Genomic DNA, 21,348 nt, shown 5'->3' on the forward strand with positions numbered 1-21,348 from the left:
GTTTTGTATGTTGTACCATGTGTTGTAGTTGGGAGTTTAAAATGCATTTGCAACAGGAAAATTATCTTCTTAGCAGGTATTTTTACTATGGAAGTATATAATTCTATCTAGTTTTGCTGAATTGTGCTTTTGTAGTATCTACTTTACTACTATTTACTTTCTGATTCCTGCATGTTGCTTCCTCAACAATTGTGACAATATCAATATTATTTGCATCAGGTCATTTGCACTGTGAAAAAGCACCCCAATTAACAACACAAACTACTAACAATAATTAAAATTATAGTTTTAATTGCAACGTAATTTCAATACAACCACTAGTTAGAACACAGTATGCAAACCATTAGTTGGAACTCTACAGAACAGCAATAAAGTTATTAATTAAAGCTATCATTTTAAGGTATTATACTTCCTGAATATAAGAACATAGTTCATTACCAAATAAACGTATTTTCTGGTTGCTCTGGTGAACAAGTAATGTATTAAACAGATCTAATGCTTAACAAATGTGAACTATGCCTCTCTTTTTATTCCACACTAAAAGCTCACGCTAGAGCTCTCTGTATTTAAAATCATACCATTCCTTTATTTTCTCCAAGGGGGAAGTAACATCTTCATATTCCACCTCCCTGTATCTCAGAGTTAGGGAGAGTTGCTTCCTCTTGCTTATGACATGACCATTTTATACCATCCTGCTTCTCCCCTGCAATAAATCCAGTCCTCTGTGGACAGTAGCAGATTTCAGCTCCATATGTGGGGCAGTGGGGGAGCACACTCCATAGAAAGAGACTAAAAGCATCGAGGGATCAACTGTGCAGCTCCCAACACAAGTCAAATCTGCCTCTATAGCTATTTGGCTTCGAAGAAAGAATATATATGATGGTGAGTGCATATTTGCTCCACTTGGGCCTCTCCTGTTGCCCATACAAGCCCTACTTTTCATTTCCTAATGAAACCCAAGTCTTTTCACCGTATTATTGGTTTGTTATAGGTTTTTGATGTTTCTGGTCTTACAGCACCTTCTGTCTTTCCCATGTGAATTGCAGAAGAGGGGGGAGAATCACTGTTCCTAACCTTTGGAGGCTGCAAGAACTGTGCCTAAAACTCTTATGCTAGTACACAAAAATTAAACTTGTACTTTGTTTTTAAATCATATTTTTTTCCTTTGACTTACACTTCTGAGAATTTAATTATCTCTATTTTGCTTTCTTCTTGAAAATTTCTCTCTCCTATTTTGATATAATTTGGACTTACCAGCATGTCTGGTCACTGCAGATGCTGTGGAATATGGCTGTTGTCATACCCTAATTTTGATTAAGTAATGTAGAGCTACAGGGTTTTGTTAATAACAACAACAACAACAATATTCTGATTTCATTGCCATAGATTTGTTCACCCCCAGAACTAAAAGGCCATGTAATTGCTTTTAGCTGTGATTAGCTCTCAAATCCTTGCAGTAACACTCCTGAACTGAGCTTTTAATTCTCTGAATCCGTTTGTATATCTGCGATGGCTTTTGTCTCTTTGTCTGTTGCTGATGACAAGTAAGGTATAAATACACATCTCAGGAGGTCAAAGAGTATTAAAATAACTTGTAAGTACTTCTAAATGGAAGTGATGGTAAAGCTGTTCTGGAAACCATTTTTCTCAAGCACAGGTGACATTAGTTTTATGTTCTAGGAACTTGGCTTTTTCCTTTGAAGTAAAAACCTGAGTTCAGAAAGTAAGTATACATTGTTTGCTTCAGTTATGCTCTGGTTATACAAAGGTCTTTGTAGTTAGAACATGTGCCAAGTCGTGCCATTTTGAATTAGTCTTCCGAGGAGCAAAACTGGTACTTCCTAAAACCTTAAAATGCTGCTTTTTACACCAGCCTACACAAGCCCTGAGCAGCAGAACTGGCACAGCATCCTGCACTCTTCTGTCCCACTGCCTTAAATCTTACCATGGCCCAGTTTGCTGGTGCTTTGCTCCCCTAACACTTCCCAGCCACTGGCATATCTCAGGTTACATGGGTGGTGGTGAGGTCAGGAAGCCAAGGAGATACTAGTTTGGTTTTTCACCTGCTATCTGTTGAGCAGTCTTCATGAAGCCTTTAGGAATTTATAATTTGGACATCTCCCTCAACCTGTTGAATGTGATTGGAATTAGCAAAGTGCCAGTGAGCAGGACAGATGTACCAAATGATTATGTTGACCTTACTTTTTTTTTTTTCTTGGAAACTAGAAGAAAGGATAAGCTGACCAAAGGTTCAAATGGTAGCCAAACAAAAGTTCACTGAACTTCATCAGTAACTATCAAACCTTTATTCTGGGGTCAAATGTATTATTTTTTAACTTTTTTTTTTTCCAGAAAGACAAGAAAACTTGCAAGTATTTCTCAGCTGTATTAAGAGTACAGTGATATAATCTTTGATAATAATTCAGCCTTTAAAATGTTTTATTTCTTTTCAGGAATATCCAGCATGATTGCAGAACAATATGCAGATAGTAAGAACTACACCAAGTTGGGAAAACTGTGTAATGCAGCATGACAAGAGTAATAGTCCATGTTATAGAGCAGCTAAAAGTATTATGTCAACATTGCAACATCACATTTTGGCACAACTTTAAAAAGATTTTGTACGAAAACCAAGACAGAAAAAAAAATCAGATTTCAAGAAGAGAGTACTTTTGAGAATAATAAGGCCTTACTTAACATGAAAGAAATGGGAGAATTGCTTTCAAATTTGGGCTTTACTTTGAAATCCATCTGTGCCCTTGTGCCCCAGCAAAGGGGTTTGATGTATTGTAGCGCTGCCTCAGGCAGGGGAGGAGGTGAGCTTGTCTCGGCCAGGGGAGAGCGGGAGGTGAGTGGCTTGGCGGGGACACCTCTCCGTGCCCGGCGGCGGCTGGGGAGGCTGAGGAAGACACTCCGCCCCGGCCCGCCCGGTCCCTCCCCATGCCCGCCCCATGCCCGCCCCATGCCCGCCCCATGCCCGCCCCATGCCCGCCCCATGCCCGCCCCATGCCCCGCAGGCTCGGCCCCGCCGGGGAGGTGGCAGCCGCGGAGCCAATGGGCGGCGGTGACATGGCGGGAGCGGCGGGAGGGGCGGGCCCGCACGGGGCAGAGGTGGTTCATCCCGCTGCCCGTCCCGCATCGCCCGATCGCGGCCCCCGCAGCCATGGAGTCCTCGCAGGTTGCCATCATCGGCAGGTAAAGCCTCTGGCGGCCGCGGGCGGGTGCAGCTCCCCGGGGAGGAGGCGCCGGCCCGGATGCCGCGGCGTGCGGAGGGGCTCGGGCGCCGTCTCCCGGCCGGGAGGGGCTCTGGGGACTCCGTGTCGCGTACGGCCCTGCCTCAGTGTCCCCGCTGCTGCCGCCGTGGGATGTGTGAGCCAGGTGCCGCCTCGGGGCGGGCGGTGGGTTTCGGCCAGCTGCGGGGCCGTGCTGCTGCTGGATGCACCTGTTCGGCTCCTTAGAGTGCTTTTGCTTAAGCCTTTGACAGCTCTGTGCTGCTTTAAAGCAAACGGCAAACAAACATCTTTACCCTTTAGGTCTGAAAGACTGGTGCCCCTTTTCAGTGCAGTGCCTTGTGTGTGTGTCAGTGCAAGAGGAGTGGAGAAGTCCAAGCGCAGCTTAAAGTCCTGATTGTCAACTATGGCAAGAGACTCCTCAGTTAGTCTCGGACACTCCTGAAGTAATACTTGCCACAAAATTCAGCAGTATTTCTGGTTTGGGTGGGAATGCATTGTTTCATCCTCTTGAGCTGAACCTAAAGTTCTTTACTTGAACTATACTCGGGAGTAGAGAGAAAATACGTGCCAGGCAGTAACAGTGCCCTGTGCACCACTGTACCTTAGTTCTACAAGTGTGGGCTGCGGCAAACTTCGTTAGCAAGACTACTTGAAGCCTCAGGATGGGAGTCTCGGTGCTGTTGTGTGACAGGGACCAAACTGGCTCCTACTGTGGCCGCTCGTGGAAGTTTTCTTCACCGTAGGTGTGTGTGAAGGATGAGGAGAGCTGGGCTCTTGCCCACTGTGGCTCCTGTGCCACTATTGCACTGAAGAAAAAAAAAATGGTTTTGGCAGCACCTACAGTAGCTGTGTGAGCAGATCTGGTTGTTAATACTTTATTTATCACTGGGCCCAGCAGAACAGTGCTTAAAGTGTCAGAAAGTACTGTCTTGGTATCAAATATGCTACCATCAGGTCGTAATGATGCTGTTGTATACAATGGAGTAATAGTGTGGGTCTGATACCTACCATGGACTTACTTTGTGTGCTCTGTAGTTCAAAAGAAAAACCCCACAATCCTAAAAACCTGTATTAAAGTGAAAGAATTTTTTGTGTGTGTGTTTTAAGGAAATTTAATTTCAAAGTGCAATTTAGAAGGATTGTGCTAGTTTATAAAGATACTGGTAGCTCAGATATGCTTATGTCAGGTTTAAGTGATTCAAATACTTTCATTTTATACTCGTTAGCCAGGAGGCTACAGTAGCTAACAAACCTTGATCGTGCCTATTCTGCAAGTTTGTTCTGTTGCTTACCTCAGAATTGATGAGGTCTGGGCTTACTACAGAGAAGTTGTGTGGTTTTACTTTTAAATTATATGTTTCAAATGAAACCTTACTGTCTGCTTAATAGCACTAAATGCAAAGCTTCATTAAGTTATTTCCACTGATTCCTGCTGTTTCCTGAAACTTCCTGTTTTGATCCTTTTTTAAAATATATGCTGAAACCATAGGCTGAATATGTTCCTGTTTTTTCTTCCTTCTTTTCTCATCTGCCCTATTAGTCTTATTACTCTTATCTCTGACTTTTGCTCCCTTTTTAATCTTTTATTGATGCCCTAATGGCCTTGAATTTTTCAGTTGCTGGAGATCACTGAAGTTCAGTGCTGCAAGTACAGAGATCTTGGAAGTGACAGGAAATGCGTGTATTTATCAAACCCCCCACTGTAACAGTCATGGATATGGAGTTCCGGTCTTGTCTCTGTCACAGATTATTTTTCCCCTTAATTTTCTGTGATTTCAGGCTACTTAAGATTGTGACACTTAAGCTTGTGACTTGATGCTTCCATTTAAAAAGACCACTGCCTGCAACAGATCTAATGGAGTTACAACCTGCATTGCTTTAAGAGACTTAATAAAATTGTCAGTTCTACAAATCTCCTCTATGTATTGGTCTGTAATGATTTCACCAAAAGATGTAGGCAGAGTGTTCCTGTGTGTATCCAGCATGATAAAGTGCTTCATCTAAAAATAAAGGTAGTGCTAGAGGTGGCTAGATGGAAAAATGGTATCAAACCCAAGCTCACTTGAGATTTTTTTTTTTTTCCCTTTTCATGTGCTTGTGGTACGTTCTGAATTGCTGAGGACCTGTGATTTCAGTAGCTAGGCCCTGGATTTTCTGATCATCTCTGAAGCATGATCCTGCACTCTTGGACCAGTGGACTGCTGCCTGTCTTCAGACTATGAACTGAACAAATGATTCCTTTTTTTTCTTTTAATCTCTTTAATGTAATTCCATGCACCAACTCCAGGTTAAGATTGTGGCTGACAGAACTGTTGGTAATGTAGTCCAGTGTCCCAAAGTCAAGTTCCTCCTATGTGAATTCTGTGCTCCTTTTTCTGTTTTGGTTTGGTTTTTTCTTCCCCATTATCTTACTCCCAGCTCTCAGGGAAGCTGCTACACACAGCCAGCAAAGGGTATTTATCTGTTAGAAAGATTTGTTTCTTATCAATATGTAACTGATCTTTTTATCAAATATCAAAAAGTCCAAGCTCTGTTTTTATGTTTGCAGTGCTTTCAAGGCTCCTTTCCCTAATTAAATTCCCCAAATTAAGTTTATTAATTGGCTCTTTTTTTTTCCTTTTCAGTGGGCTCATTGGTCGCAGCTGGGCCATGGTGTTTGCTGCTGGAGGCTTCAAAGTGAAACTTTATGATATTGCACAACAGCAGCTAACAAGTGCACTGGAAAATATTCGGTAGGTCACCTGCCTTGATATAACTGGGGCTGGAATGAATTGCAGGATTTTTGTAATTGTGAATGAATAGCCATATCTTGTTATTTCTGGGAGCATCGATCTTAGGCTTTGAAGAAGGCTTTAGCTTAGAAGTACAGGTCCTGTTAAGATCAGAAGAACTGTCCTTCCAAGTGTCACTGATGCTTCTGAAGACAAATTTAATTTTTAAGTTACTCAAGACCTTAAGTTTAAAGTCAATTTTTAAAAATAATGCTTGTCACCATTAGGTTATTTATAGGCTAGCTTTAAAATATATGAGAAAATGTGAGTTTTTGCACAGAAAGGCAACAAAGACTTTCAAAGTGGAGGTAGGTTGATGAATTGCTGAGAAGTCCTGCAACAATTATTAAAATTTTATAATAATTTTTTCTAGTTACTCTTAAACTGGTGTTTTTGAGTCCTAGGAGAACAGCTTGCTAGTGTCATAGATCAGCTATCATTGAAGTAGGAAGCATCTTTAGAAGGAGTGCAATTTGAGAGTGTGAACATGGCATCACTCACACTGGTTGAGGCCAGCAGGCCTCCAGCCCTCTTCTCTTGCCCTTGGCACTGTGGGTAAAACCTTGTGCCCTGTGCATTACAGGAGCTACAAGTTCAAGTCTTGCCTGTCTGCTCCCCTCCCCCAACCTTCAATGCCTACTAGTTAATTATCTATTCAGTCACTCTTGACTAGATTTCTTCCAAGTACTTCTCTAACCTTCCCTTGAACTGATATAAATCTTTCTGTGGCCCCCTTGCCAAAGGACTTTGTGTTCTGCAGGTTTAGTGCTCACTGTGTGAAGAGCCATTCCCTTGTGTTTGTTTTGAACCTGGCTCCTCAGTTGCTTTGATTGGCCCCTAGTTCTTGTGTTAGAAGGAACATGTCTGCTTGGTCCTATGCACCCTCTTCTTGCTGGGTGTGGACATACAGCTTTTATCTGCCTGTGAGAGAGGGTCAAAGTACATTTATAAGGTGATTCCATGCACACCTTTATGTTGCTGTATTGGCATTTAATGCTGAAGTTCAGATGACTTCATAATTAGCATCAACCTAAATGCCTCAGCTCTCCCTTCATGGATCCTTGGAATGACATATGTCAGCTTGTGTGTCAGCTGTATGGGGTGCAAGCTGCACCTAAAAAAAAGATTGTAGTATGTTGCATCCTAATTGCTTTCTGTAACAAGGCTTGAAGTAAACAGGAGGGACTTCAGGAGCCCCTTGTAGGTCAGTACAGTTGTTGGGGTTCAGAAGTTAAACAGTATATGCTGTCTAGTTAGATTTCCTAAAAAATGCTTGATAACAAAAGCAGGGGAATTTTTTTTTCTTTATTTTCTTTATTTTCCAGGTAGATGTTAGTCAGACGAAACATCTCTGTTGAAACACCTCAATGACACAAACTTGTGGGTTTTTTTCAGAGTTGCTGTCATAGTGGTAGCCACAATGAGATTCTGGATTATTAGGTGGCAGTTTTGTGGTGTTCATTACTAAAGCCAGCACTTACCCTAATTTTTTTCTTTTTCTAACAGTAAAATGAGGATTTTAGCTTTCCAAGATTTTTGGCTTGAAAACATGAAGCATACAATGTCATGTGTAATAGGATAGAGTGCTATTTGAGTGGGTCTGTGCTGTCCTGTGCCTGCATGTGTTCTATAGGCATTCACAGTATCACTGAAGGGGTCGTGTTGGAAGGCAGCACTGGAGGTCATCTCTAGTACCCTAATCATCTTCATAGTCCTCTGTTTGTCCTGCTCCAGGAGCTCCATGTCTCTGTTGTACTGAGGAGCCCAGAACTGGACACAGCACTCCAGATGTGCCTCACCAGGGCTGAGCAGAGGAGCAGGATCTCCTCCCTCAACCTGCTGGCAATGGTCTTCCTAGTGCATCCCAGGATCCCACTGGCCTTCTTGGCCACAAGGACACTGCTGCCTCATGGACAGCTTGTTGTCCACCAGGACCCCCAGGTCCTTCTCCACAGAGCTGCTTTCCAGCAGGTCAGCCCCAGCCTGTGCTGGTGCTTAGGGTTATTCCTCCCCAGGTGCAGAACTCTGCATTTGCCTTTGCTGAATTTCAGATAGTTCCTCTCTGCCCATCTCTCCAACCTGTGCAGGCCTTTCTGAAGGGCTGCACAGACCTCGGGGGTACTGGCCATTCCTGCCAGCTTTGTGTGGTCAGTGAATATTACTGAGGAGGCATCTGCCCCTTCATCCAAGTCGTTGATAAGTTCAAGGCAAGTTCAGTTGAGTTCAAGGCAGGTTTTGCCTTTTACACAAGATGTTCTTAACTTATAATTAACTTGTGTACCTAGTCTGTTTTAACACTCTAGTTAAAAAGCCTAGTTTTGGGAAAACACAGTTTGTGTGACAAGAGTACAAGCTACACAGTTTTTTCAACCACTATTATAATGAATGTATCTATCAAAATATGGTCAAACTTCTTTGCACTGATTTCATAGCACACAACCTGCAGTAAATCACAATGAATTACTGAAGTGATACTTCTGTAACAGTTGGAGCTTGAGTAGGTAATGTGGGCTCACAGGAGAGCAGCAAGGGAATGTCTGTTGGAGCTGTTTGATGGAGCTGGTGACTATTTCTCTGAACTTGATGTAATTTGCTTTCCTTTCCTTTTTCCCTTCAAATAGCAAATACTTTTAGGGAAAATTTTAGGCTTAGGGAGTTTGTGCTTTATTTTGTTTTAGTATTGGAACAAATTTATTTTGCTCTAGTCGGCAGTCCACGAACTTGTAGTGTATGGAGATACTACTTATTAAGGAGAAACTGGAGTGTACAGATGACTATTTATAGTTTCCCTTTTCCAAACAAAAGAAAAGTGGGATTTGAGCAGTAAGTAGAACTCACTTTACTTCTAATAAAAGGAGATGATACTTCTTTGATGGCAGAAATTATTCTTAACTATTTAATGTTGTTGCCTCTTGGTGTGTTGATCCATAACTCATTGCCTTTTGTATAAATTCAGAACATCTCAGGGTTCCTTAACAAATTCATTTCTCAAAGAACAGCAGATGGGCAGCAGGAGTGTGTAATCCTGCAAGAGGAGTGGAATGAGTCTGAGATGGACATAAAATCATTGTGAAAGCCTGTGCATATCTGTGTGGAAAATCTGAAATGTACTCTGTAAATTTCCTTGAAACATTTGGTTATGGGTAAAAGCTAAGATTAGAGTATGGAATTTGGATCTACTGCAACAAAGGAAAATATGTGTCAGGTTACCACAGTATCAGTAGCCCAGAATCAGAAAGAAAAAGAAAGTGTGTTTCTTAAGAGCTAACTTGGTGAGATGGATTTACTCTACTGATGTACCTGTTGAGCAGCACATAGCAGTCAGTGCCTGGGCACATGAAATGAAATGACTGCACGTTGCATTGAACAGGATGTGCCAGTGATGTGGCAAACCAGTATCTGCTCTAGAGGAACAACCTTTTGTTCTGTTGAAGAAACAAACTAGTGAACACCCTTATACCACACTGGACCTACTGAATGCATGCTGTAGTAGCCTGCCTTGGGAAATGCAATTTTTCATATCCAGCATTCTTTTTTCTGCATCAGTGTGATTCTGGTTTGAATGCAAGATTGCTAAATTTTGAAATAATGAAAATTAGAAAAACAAGTAGTATCCTATTTCTGGAAGTAGCCCTAAAACATAGGATGCAAAAATGCTTTAGTGCATGCTCCTCTGCCAAAAATAAATTTATGATTCTTGTAATATGTAAACTTTTTCAAGTAGTTACTGTGCTATTGTTCTAAACATAATTATGCTGCTGATTAAGATTGATTAATTACAGGGCTTACTGGCTTACTCTTCCAGCCTGTCTTACATACTGCTGTATTATATGGGCACAGTATAAATATCAAGGGCAAAATGGAGCTTGGTTTAGGTCTTCCTTGATAGTTTTGTATATTTCCTTTGAGAGGAGAACTTCTAACTAGATGAGCCTTTTCAGAGCATAGCTTGCTATTGAGTGCCTGATGCTGGCACATCAAGCTTGTGCTAAATCATAGGCTTGATTCTACCTTTCAATTTTTATCTCTGCCCACCCCCAAAAAAGTTCAATTAACTAGCTGGGCAAAATGGCACAATTTACAGAACTAACTAGAGAGCATACTGATAGGCTTTGGAAGAGGATAGATTCTGTCTTTCCAAAGGTTTTGTCTGACTGTCCTGTAGTTGAAAACATCTCCGTAAGGAAATGTTGTCTTTTCACTTCATTCCTGTGCAGTAGCCAGTCCCCTGTGCAGGTAGAACATACAATTTCTGTAAGTCTGATTTGTGTAATTACTGAAGCTGTGTTTTGAGAACAGTTATGGTGCTCACGTTTGCCTGGTATGCAGAGTAACAGGTTGTCCAAGGAGGCTGTAAAATCTCCTTTCCTGAAAGCTTTCAAGGTTTGGCTATACAAAACCACTTGGTCTGTTGTGTCTCAGGCTCAATATATAGAACCAGTGACATTTTGGTTTGTTGGTCTATTTTCCCCATGCCAACTACCCTCTTATTTATCAGACAGCACTAGATGGTAGTGCTGTGACTGGTGAATGGTTCTAGTCTTTGGGCTACAGTTCTGTCTGAACTTGTGAAGAACAGGATTGGTGTTCTCTTCCTTCCCTTCTTGTTGGTGTGGGCAATATGGTTGTGATTAAGAGATCTTTAATCTTCTAAGTGTTTGCTTGTTGCAACAGTGTGTGCTGAATGCGATGACTGCCCAGTAGTAGCTGTGGATAAAGGTGAGGCAAGTGGGGTGTGAACAGGATGAGTTAAGTGTTAGCATTGCTTTCAGGGTCCTTCTGTAAAGACTTTTAGAGTAGGATTTGTAACCAGAAGCATTCCAGGCAATTTATGTGAATGGGAGTGTTCCCATAGAATGGATATCTTATCCTGAAGCAAATACTAGCCCAGTTCACAGAGTAGTGTTGACGTGGGCAGACAGGTACAACAGTAAATCTCTGGAGGTAGATGAAGCAGAAGCTCAAAAAGGAAGTAGTATTTTCTGATGGACGTGAATTCTTCATTTTTCAAAGACCTTACAGGTATTGAGTGAAACTCTCTGAGCTGCACACCCAACACAGCTGCAGAGTGAAGCCCTGTGTGCTATGGACATGGCTGCATCAATCTCAGTCTCGGGTTATCCTAGCGATGATCCCCTAAAAATTTAGGCTGCCTAGACTAAAAAGTCATCCAGTAGAGGTCAGTGGTGCACTGCTGTATGAACAAACCTTTGTGCCTTAGTGTAAGGTAAGGATCAGGGAACACTGTTTCCCCACAGTTCTGTAGCAATCTAATACCCCAGGGGAATATAAATATGGTTTAGCATTTTAAAAACTTAAAATTTATTTGTGGAACAAAACAACCAGGATGTCAATAAGTAGATTGGCAAAGGGTGTGAAAGATGAAAATTTCTCAGGAAGGAAGGCCAAAATTGAAGTAATGCACATAATCCTTACCATGGTTTAAGTGATTTAAATACATGGCTAACATGAAGAGTGGTTATGATAACAGGAACAGTTTTTGTTCAGGAGGAAAAAAAATCAATCCAGGCTCAAGTTCCAAAGATGAAGATGGTAGTTTTGCAGGTTAACTAAGAAATGGTATTCTCAGTGCACAGTGTATTGTTAATGGTTTATGACAGAAAAATGGAAATGACAGGATGGTTGTCACTGGCAGAGGAGGAAAGATATGAAACAGGTGCTGCAAACTTCTGTAAGAGCTTGAGGAAGAAAAATAGAAGCTAGATCACTTACTTTATGACTGTAGCTTTTTTGAATCTCTCAGTTACTGATCATGTACCGTCGTTTTGGAGGACCAGGGTGGAAGAGACAAATAAAGTATTGCAATGAGAGTGAACAAAACTTCACCCTCTTCTTCAAAGAAGGAAGTAATTCTGATATGATCTCTTAAAACGTAACTTTGTGTTTTGGTGTTTTTAGTTTGGTTTGGGTTTTTCTTAAGCAATATATATAGCATGTGAGCAAGAGTATGCTGGATTTGGGCAGGAGTACCTGGGAAATGATAACTTCTAATGAATAGATAATGAAGACTTTTTGATTTATTCGTTCCTTATCTTGCCTCACAAGGTGTGAGGGAGCCAGAAGTTTGGATATTCTAGCTGAGGTGCTCCTATTTCTTTACAGTTGAAGCACTGGCACCTTTAGTGCTAGAAACCTTAAATGTTGGATGAAGTTTCTGCCCAGCAAGCTGTGGTGTATATGCCCTGTGAGCTTGGGAAAGGGAGCTGAGGATTTTTGTTTCCTATTCCTTGCCATGCAGATTGCTTAAGAGGTAGAAGTCTGTGCTTTTCAGCCATCCATTTGCTGTGTCATTAAGTTGGTAGAAAGAATAAAGGATTTTTTTTTTCCCTGCTGCTATTCATTAGCTCAATTTCCTCATTTCTTCAGGATGAGCAGTTTTTGCTGAATAATAACCAAAGGCTCAGAGGAAAGGTTTGTGGTAACTGTACAGATTTAACATGATAATGGCTACATAAAAGAGCTTTAGGTTGATTGTGATCAGACAGTTTAATCCCACTTGGTTTTTGTGGAAATTGTTCCTCTAAGTGGTTTATAATGGTTTTGAAAAATGGCTTGCTTATTCTGGATGTTCGAGGGCTTCAAATTATCGAGACTTTTTCTGAGAAGGTGGCATGTCCAGTCCCAGCCATGGTGTGTATGTGAGCATTCGTGTCAAGTTTAGTAACTACTTGAATTTTTTTACACTTGTTCTGTAGTCATTCAAAAAGCCCCAGAATGTAGTGGCATGAGGTTTTTAGGAAGGACTCTTGGCTGTATTGAATGTATTTATTTATTTCTGTTTGTAAAACTCAAGGAAGTATATTAAAGTGTATTAAAGGGAGCTTACTTCCCATTAAATATGAGCAGACTGGTGCACAGTCAGTAGAAAAAACTCTTGCTGACTGTGCACCAGTTAAAACAAGTTTGAGGTGATGACAGTTTTGCATCTAGGAGTAGATCCTAGAGCTGTCTGTGCTTGAAGAGAAGAAAAAACTGATAAGATGGGAGAGGAAGGAGAAATGACTGAAATTAACCTTTATATTTTTGAATATAAATGTGTGCAGTGGCATGGCAAATAGTATAGTACATGGTTTGTTAAGAAGGTTTTTTTTTTTTTTAAATTAATGTTGGCTTAACAATGATGAAGTGTTTAAATGTGTCTATGTTGTTTCTGTCAGCAAACAAATGAAAGAGATGGAGAAGTCGGGAGACCTGAAAGGAGCTTTGAGTGCAGATCAGCAGCTGGCTCTCATTAGCGTTTGCACAGACCTGAAGGCAGCAGTAGAGGGTGCTACTTTCATTCAGGTAAGCCAAGATTTGCCAACTCCTAGCAAACAATTTAGAAAGATGATCAAAAGCTGGGCTACGCAGTAGGTAAGTGCTGGAGAGTTCAACATCCTGACCCCATAAGGATGTAGTCGTGCTTGTTCCTTCTAGCTTAGTATCCTGACATGCAGGATCACACCCCTTTGCAGGATTTCTTCCACTTAAGTCCTGGCAAGTTTATTCTAAGTTGTGGGGAGAGGCTGGCAGCTAAGCTGGGAGGGAATTGCTGGCTTTCATGTATAATAAAGACTGTACCTTTTAGGAAGGTGAATGTGATGTGATGGTGGGCATGACAGATTATCGCTTAGGGAACACCACATACTCTAGAGCTGGGTCTAAAATGTGCTTTTTCCTCTCCAGCTACCTAGAGAAGGCAGGGAGTCTGTGACTGAGGTGAATTCTATTCTGACTGTGAGGAAGTGCTGTAGTGAAACACAGCTGTCCCAGAGTGTTAGAAGTATTAAAACCAGGGTTGATACATAGGTTTGGAATCTGTGCTGCTAAGTAAAATTGGAATGGGGAACAAGCTGAACTACTAGACCCGAGAGTTTGTGGCTGCTTAACTATTAATATGCTCACTGGATTGGACATAGTGCAGAGAACAGGCTAATCTGGGACCATTTCTGTGATAAAGTATGAATGAGTTTTCATTAGGACTGGCATCTTCTACCCTACATGGCTCTCCAGTATTATCCCAGTGTTGTACCATTAGCTGTCTCTACATGTATTTGTACTACACTCAAGAATTTACAACTTACACTGTTTCAGGCTGTAAATCTCACAGTCTGATTAGCTGCAACACAACCCTAATAACAAATTGAACTGAAACAGCACAGATTTCCAGACCTTTTCTTCCTCCCAATGTGGTGAAGTAAGGAGGAGAGAATGGGAGGCAGGACAGAGCCTCACACAGAAGTCAAGGTGTGAATGTACTGTAGATTTTTACAGTGGTACACTGTTTCTGATCACTTCCTTTTCATCATATCGCAAAACTATACAGTGTCACCCCCAGTATCTTACTCTTTCATCACTAATGAGCTCAGAACTTGTTAGTTCATAGTATTGTGTTCATGCATGTATTGCCTACTTCTACTGAGTTTAGTTTGCAAATTTATTGTCTAATCACTCAGTTCTGTAAAGTCCTTCTGCAAATGTTTGTGGTTGTGATAATGATGGCCAACTTAAATTTTATGAGCTAACTTTCAGGTCATTTATGAATGGATGTAACAAAGGGCACAGCTATCTGTGAAACAGCACTGGCCAGCCTATTCCAGTGAGTAAGAACTGACTGTTCTTCCTACCTTCTGCTTGCTCTCTCTTTGCAAGTTTCTGTGCGTGAAAGGAGCTTTTGTCTGTCGTGTGGCCAGTTAACTTTCTAAAGTCTTTTTTGTTGCAATACTTCTAGGCATTCACACAAACTGCATCAGCTACATGATGCCTGTGCTTATTGCTTCCTTTAAAGAATTCTGCTTGGTCTGTGAGTTGGGAATTTACTCCGTAAAGTTCCTTTTTTCATCCCTAATGTTTCTTCCCTTTGATTCTTCTTCTAATTTATGTGATACTCATTCAGAACTACCGTTTTCTCTTAACTTGCTTGATAAAGACATGAGGCTTACAGGCTTACTGTTGAGATCTTTTCTGAAGTCTCCTTAGAAGCTGAATCATGATTGCCACTCTTCTCTTTGGTACCGAAATAGTACACATTCAATTTCTTTTCAAGTGAGTGGTTGTATACAATTGTTACTGTGTTGGGTATTTCAACCATATCAAAACATGCCCCACTACTGTAGTTCTGTTTCCCATCTCCTCTGTTCTGTGAGTTCTTCAGCTTCTTTCAATTTCAGACAAATCATGGGAGTCTCCAAGACTTTTAAACTTCAGTTTTCTACAAGGATTACAAGGCAAAGCAGAACAGTTGAGAAGAAATCACTGTTCTGTGTTTGTTTTCCAGATAATCCTTCTGTACTCTCATCTTTTGATCATATGCATTCTTCTCCAAGCATTTTGAAGAAAGAAGAGAAATATTTTTTAAATTATTCTATCTGTAAATTGTGATGGGGTGGTGGTGTCTTCTTTGTTTTGCCTTATTTTTACAAATTAACAATCTCACATGGCTGTAGTCATTTGAGTACCACATCAACTTTGTGAAGGCTGCCTTCTTGTTTCCAGTATTCTCATAGTTCTGCTTGTTTTCTTTTGCTGTTCCAAGCATTTCTTACTACCTGGTCTATCTGTATAGTGTCTTTACTTTCTCTGTATGCTATCTCTAAAGGTCTGATCCTTCTCAGTGCCAACTTTTTATCTCTTTAGCATTCTGACTTCTATTTTACCATCTTCTTTTGAAGCTGAACACAGCTCTGATGGAATTCTTGGCTCTTGTTGCTCTGGTAGGGATGTTGAGTTTTACTGTGCTATTGGTCCCGTTAGAGAGAGTCTTTGGCAGTAGGGTTTTTGAACAAGGTCTTGCATGCCACATCAGATTAAATTGAGGGCTGCATCCTTCCCCACCACTATCAGTTAATCTACAAAATGGGCATTGGGCAAATGTTGCAAAATCAAAGTAATTTTATGTTGGAAGGAACCCATGGAAGTCATCTGGCCCAACCCACTGCAGGACTAACTTGCATCAACCTGCACAGAATTTGTGCAGTTGAGTTTTGGGTAAACACTTCTGGTCTCTTTGGGTAACTTGTTAAAATGTTTGATTACCCTCATTGTGCAACTTCTTCCCCCATATCTAATTGGAATTTCTCTTCTTGCAACTTCAGTCTCTTGCCTTCTGTCCTACCAGTCTGCACCTCAGAGAACCTGTGTGTTCCTTTCAGGTAGCTGAAGACAGCCGTGTTGTGTTGGTTGTCTCCAAACAGCAACAATATACTTGGGGTAACTCCAGCTTTCTGATGCTGTTTTATGTTCCCTTTGCCCTCTTGATGTCTCTTAACATGTAGTTGTTTAGTGTAGAAATAGAAATAAACTAAATAGCTACAGTATGCTCATGGATAACAAATCATACGTGTGATATGTGGTTAGCACTATTTGTATCAGCTTATCAAACCATAGCATTAAAGTTTGGTTTGATTCAAAGTGTTAGCAAATACACAGTGGAAGTGGGCAGGCAACTTATTTGAAATACTTTAATTTTCTCTTGAAAGGAGGGTGGTGGAGTAGAATAAAACAATCTTAATTCTAGGCTCACAGCCTTATTTCAGCAGTGAGCAGAGTACTTTCTTGCTGAACCACATTAAACTTAAGGAATGTTGCTTAGTGCAGCTTTGATCCTGGAAGGACAAAATGTATGAATTGTAACTTATGAGTGCGAGTGTTCTGATGTTCAATTACTTAAAAAATAAAATATTGGTTGCATTAATGTTAGTTGAATATAGAGGACTCAATTTTCATGCCAAATGGTACAACCTACTGAATGGCTTGTTTGAAAATTTTCATGAGAACTGCATTTCTTTACCCTGGATTTCAATTGGTTAAATCTTAACTTCTTTTCAAATTTGGCCTTTGTATAGTAAGTCCACTTAAAGCTTAAAAGAACTTCTATATGTTTGCTCTCTGTGAGTAAATTCTTCAGATATTTGCCTTCTATGTAATTTTCATAGGGCATAACTTAAAACAAATGGGATAAAGAAGTAAAAAATGGAACTTCCTAAGTTATATCAGTGAAGATATAAAAGGGAAAAATATGCAAGAAATAATTAGAAGGACTGAGAAGAAAATTTGTAACAGTCATGTCAGAAGCCTTTTAAAAGGTTATATATTCCCTCTCCTGAGCATTTTCATGAAGTAACTTGTCTTGATTAGTGTGCTTTGCATCAACTTTAGAAAGAAATCAGTCTGTATTTTGCTCACAACCTGAGTATACACACGAGTTCCCTTCTCAGAACTTGCCTATGCTACTTAGAGTAAGAGCATAACCTATAGCATTTAGGTGAATGTACACTGCAAGTTTCTACATCACTAAAAGCTGTAACTCTGAAATAACTTTTTTATTAGCTGAAAACTCCATGGGCATAAATTATTTGATATCTTTGAACTATAATGTCCCTGGCATAGGACTGTCATGGGTGAGCTATATGTTTCTTGCTAATGTACTGTTAGCTTTCCTGCATAAATATAGGATGACTTTTGTCTTCTGTCCTTATGTGACTATTGGGTATTGAATGTCTTAGTACTCCTTTGAATATTAAGACCAGATTTGAGTGGATATGTTTCTAGTTCATAAATAATATAAACTGAGTACAAGTCAGTGCAGCACTTATACGATCTCTTACCACAACACTAGTAAAACAAAACCAGAGCTTCGTAAGTTGAATGATTTACAATCTGAACAATAAAGTTTACTAGTTGTCAGAGGAAGATCAGATGGCTAACTATTGGTATGATCTTACTCTTGACTCCTGAGCTGCTGTGTATTGTGGTGAGTTGTGAGGGCTGGCTGGACTGGTCGAAGATGGACACAGAAGATGACTGAGAGATGCTCTGAACCCATCTGTTGTGCTGTGGCGTTGAACAGAGCAGACTGGGCAAGGGGACAAAGTTAAGTTTTTAACGTATACCTTGTGTTCTTGAGGTATTTATCCTTTTTACTTTTAAAAGAACTCTGCCTAAAAGCCTTAGAACAGTATCTTCATTTCCTGCCCACACCTTTAAAAAGAGAGGGTGTTCTGCCCCCTCTCCTCTTCCCCCAGTTACACCTGCAGACAGACTGTTGAGCTGGTGATAATGACATTAATAGATCTTCAGCCTGGAATCTTTTAGATCTCTCTAACTTTTTCATCTCTTCTAGTTTGATATATTTTTTTAAAAAAAGTGTTAACAGCTTTCAAAAGCCTGGTGGTGCCTCAGGGTGCAAAACCAGCATTGACTTCAGAGCTTTGACAGCAGGTGTCTTGTGTCTCTGGTCAGAAAAATTAATCTTTGACTGTCTGTTACCAGTTTCTACCCATAGCTTTTGTTTGACTTTCCTGACAGCTTTTAAGAACCCTTTTACTTCTGGGGATGAGGGAATGTCTGCAGACAGTGAGTGAAGACATCTTCAGCTGCCCTGAGCTCATAGGCTAGAAGACCATACTGGTTTGGAGGCTGTGTTAGTCACATACCTCTGTAAAAACAAAACTGCTGGCAGGCAGAGTGTGCAAGCATTGCAGTAACATGGCTTCTTCTGAGTTGAGCCCTGGACAGACAAACATGGGTCTGTTTGTTCTCAGCTGGGCAAATACAACCTTAGGCCTGGTTTTACCCTGCTGAGCTTAAATGCTGGCCTGAGGCATCAGAATTGGTGGTTTGGATTCTGAGGGAACAGGTTTTAAGCATGTGATCTGACTTGCTGTCTTTGTAGAAGATTTGAGAAAATTCTTTCTCATTTTAGGGATTGAAACGATCAGATCTTAAAGACTTGCTGTAAAACATTTTATGAGGTCAGTCTCTGAGTTGAACTGAAAGATGATGTTTAGGTAAACAGCTTGCCAGTGTCACTGCACTGGTGCTGCTGCTGAATGGACTTACATACTTCCAAATTTTCTAACATTCATTTCCCATCTATTCTATATATATAACAGATATATGTATACATATACATATATATATATATATATATATGCACACATATATGCATTTAACAGCTGGTGTAATCTACCATTACAGTCTTGAATATGGTTTTGCTCCCCATTTCAGCAGGTTGTCATTGCCAAAACTATCATCCCACCCAACAACTGATCTTGCTCTTCAGGTTCACTTCCATTGCTCCCTGATCCCTCTTCTGGGGCAGTATTGTGTTTCCATTACCTTTCCAAGATCACTTTCCCTATTTTTCAAGGTGGATGGGATCAGGGTAGAAGGAAACAAAGAAAATCAAGTTCTTTGAGAGAAGATGTGGGGAGAAGGATGTCAGTCAACCTGTTTGAAATCTTACTGTTCTTTCCTGAGGGAACAAAAAGTATCTTTATCTGTATCAGCCTGATTGACTTGTCTGTCTGTCCTTTGAAAGTTTTGTAAGGCATGTGAACATCACAGAACAAGATAGATTTTTTCATGCTGTGATACTAACAGGGGATGAAGCAAAACTTGTCTTCATTTGCGGTATTTGTTTTAAACAAAAAAACAGCCAAAAAGCCCCTCACAGAACCCTACAAACTCTCCCAAATCTGCAAGTTTGATTTTAGAAAATGGAGTTCTGAAAACTAGCACTGCTGCAAATCCTGTTTTTCTACTAAAGGTTGAACAGGCACTTGTAATTCAATCATTTATTCTGAACAGTATAAAACGGCAGTAACTTGATATTTTTATTGCTCAGATTCTTTAACAGAGTTATGAAATGTAGGAAAGTACAAAATGTTTCTATCCAAATGCTGGATTTCACCTCAGTGTTTTTTTCTTGCACAGTATCATGCAGTCAACAATCTTTCATGTCACTCAAGAGGTAGTGATTTGTGAAGCATCAGATTTCACACTCGTATGAGCTCATATGTTCAAGACAAATAAGAAGTTATCACTCTAGATCTAAAGTGATTTATAGCCCTAAATTATTTTTTAAATTAGATTAGCTTGAGAGTGCTGGTGCTTTAACTGATGCTTTTACAATAAGCTTCTTCATCTACTGATGGGACCGAAGTCACTCAGGACCAGTCATACCTAGACAGCTGTCTGTCAACAGTGTGCAAACCTGTTCTTGAGATTCTCTTTTGGTGTGTTTCCTTCTCCTCCCATGTTTAGCATTTTACTTCAGTGCATACATAACCCACAGAAAGTCTGTAATTGAAGCCCTGGGATGTGAAGCCTGCATGCCTGTATTTAATTAATATTTTTTATAACTGTATCACAGAGTGATAATGTGGTCCTGCCATTCCTAGCAAACAGCCAGTCTCCTTTTCAGTTAAAGGAATTGTTCTCTTTATTATGTTTTCTTACCCTTGGCTTGCAGGATAACAGTAAGGCAGTTCAGGTTCAAAATAAAATCTTCGTTGCCGAGGTTGTGTGGTTTGTTTTGGGCTAACTAAAGCTGGTTTACACCTAAGGAGGCTTTTGTTGACAAAAATACTTTTGTTAATAATGTGGTATTTGTTTATGAGCTTGAAACTGTCTTAGAGGAAGTTGTGTACCCACTTGTTGGAATGAGTATCTGCTGTGGGAAAGGGGCAAACAGCCCGATGGACTCCTGTTCCTTTGTGTATATCCCACTGGGTTGGGTTTCTGCATCACATCCAAGTGTTTCAGGGCTTTTGTGGTGGTTTGGTTTTTTTCTCCTTCCTCATTTTAAATGATCAAAATCCTGACTCTGCACTGAAAGGTGTGCAACAGCCTGGGGCCTCCTTCAATAACAGCTGTGTGTGTGTCTCATCCCAAAGCCATGCAAGACTGTGTTGGGCCTCCTGCCCAGCTGCTGTCCCTGCCCTTACCCTCAAGGAGGGTAGCAAGATTTATAAAAGGAGGCGGAAGCAAATATGTTTTTCTCCCACCATCTTTGAAGTTTGAAATAATGGATTTTTGTTTGTCACCTTGTCTTGGTATACTGTTCGATCCAGATACCATCCATCTCTAAAGTGCCTCAGAATATACATCTAAAACCATTTTTGAGGGGAGCATGATGGTAAAGTCCAAAACACTTAAAGTCAAATCTTTGCATTTGAAATGTGTAATGATTTTGAATTTTGTGAAATTACCAAAACCTATTCAAGGTATTAGATAAAATTAGCAAAAATTAGATATTTGAGCTAAGTTCTAATGGTTAACAATAGTATCAGAAGCAAAATTGATACTCCGATTTAATAATTTGTTCTGGTGTTAAAAGTAGAGTTTTATGTCTCTGCTGGTTTCACTAGCTGAACTCCCAGCCTCTGCAGTCAAAATGTCATATTTTTTAATTGCAGGTGGTATAGTTCCCCAGGTTCATGTGTGTGACTCTTGTTTACTAAGTAAAGTGCACTTCACTGTCTGACACGGAATGCAATAGAAAAAACCTTAAGTTTCCTTAGTAGAAGGTGCATCCTCACTCCTCCAGAATGGAAATACAC

General features: G+C 40.4%; 1 protein-coding gene across 1 annotated transcript in view; it reads left to right on the forward strand.

Moving 5' to 3' along the window:
• The first annotated feature begins 2,978 nt into the window (after positions 1-2,978).
• The window catches only part of CRYL1 (crystallin lambda 1), a 50,047-nt gene continuing 31,677 nt past the window's right edge, over positions 2,979-21,348 (forward strand). Inside the window, exons 1-4 of the mRNA XM_085063240.1 lie at positions 2,979-3,036; positions 3,080-3,195; positions 5,858-5,965; positions 13,183-13,309. Of these exons, the coding sequence (XP_084919366.1) occupies positions 3,007-3,036; positions 3,080-3,195; positions 5,858-5,965; positions 13,183-13,309 (381 nt within the window). The 5' untranslated portion in view covers positions 2,979-3,006. The remainder of the gene's footprint in view (positions 3,037-3,079; positions 3,196-5,857; positions 5,966-13,182; positions 13,310-21,348) is intronic.

The sequence above is a fragment of the Lichenostomus cassidix genome, chromosome 1 (assembly GCF_008360975.1).
Source record: "Lichenostomus cassidix isolate B80296 chromosome 1, HeHo_3.0, whole genome shotgun sequence".
NCBI lineage: Eukaryota > Metazoa > Chordata > Aves > Passeriformes > Meliphagidae > Lichenostomus > Lichenostomus cassidix.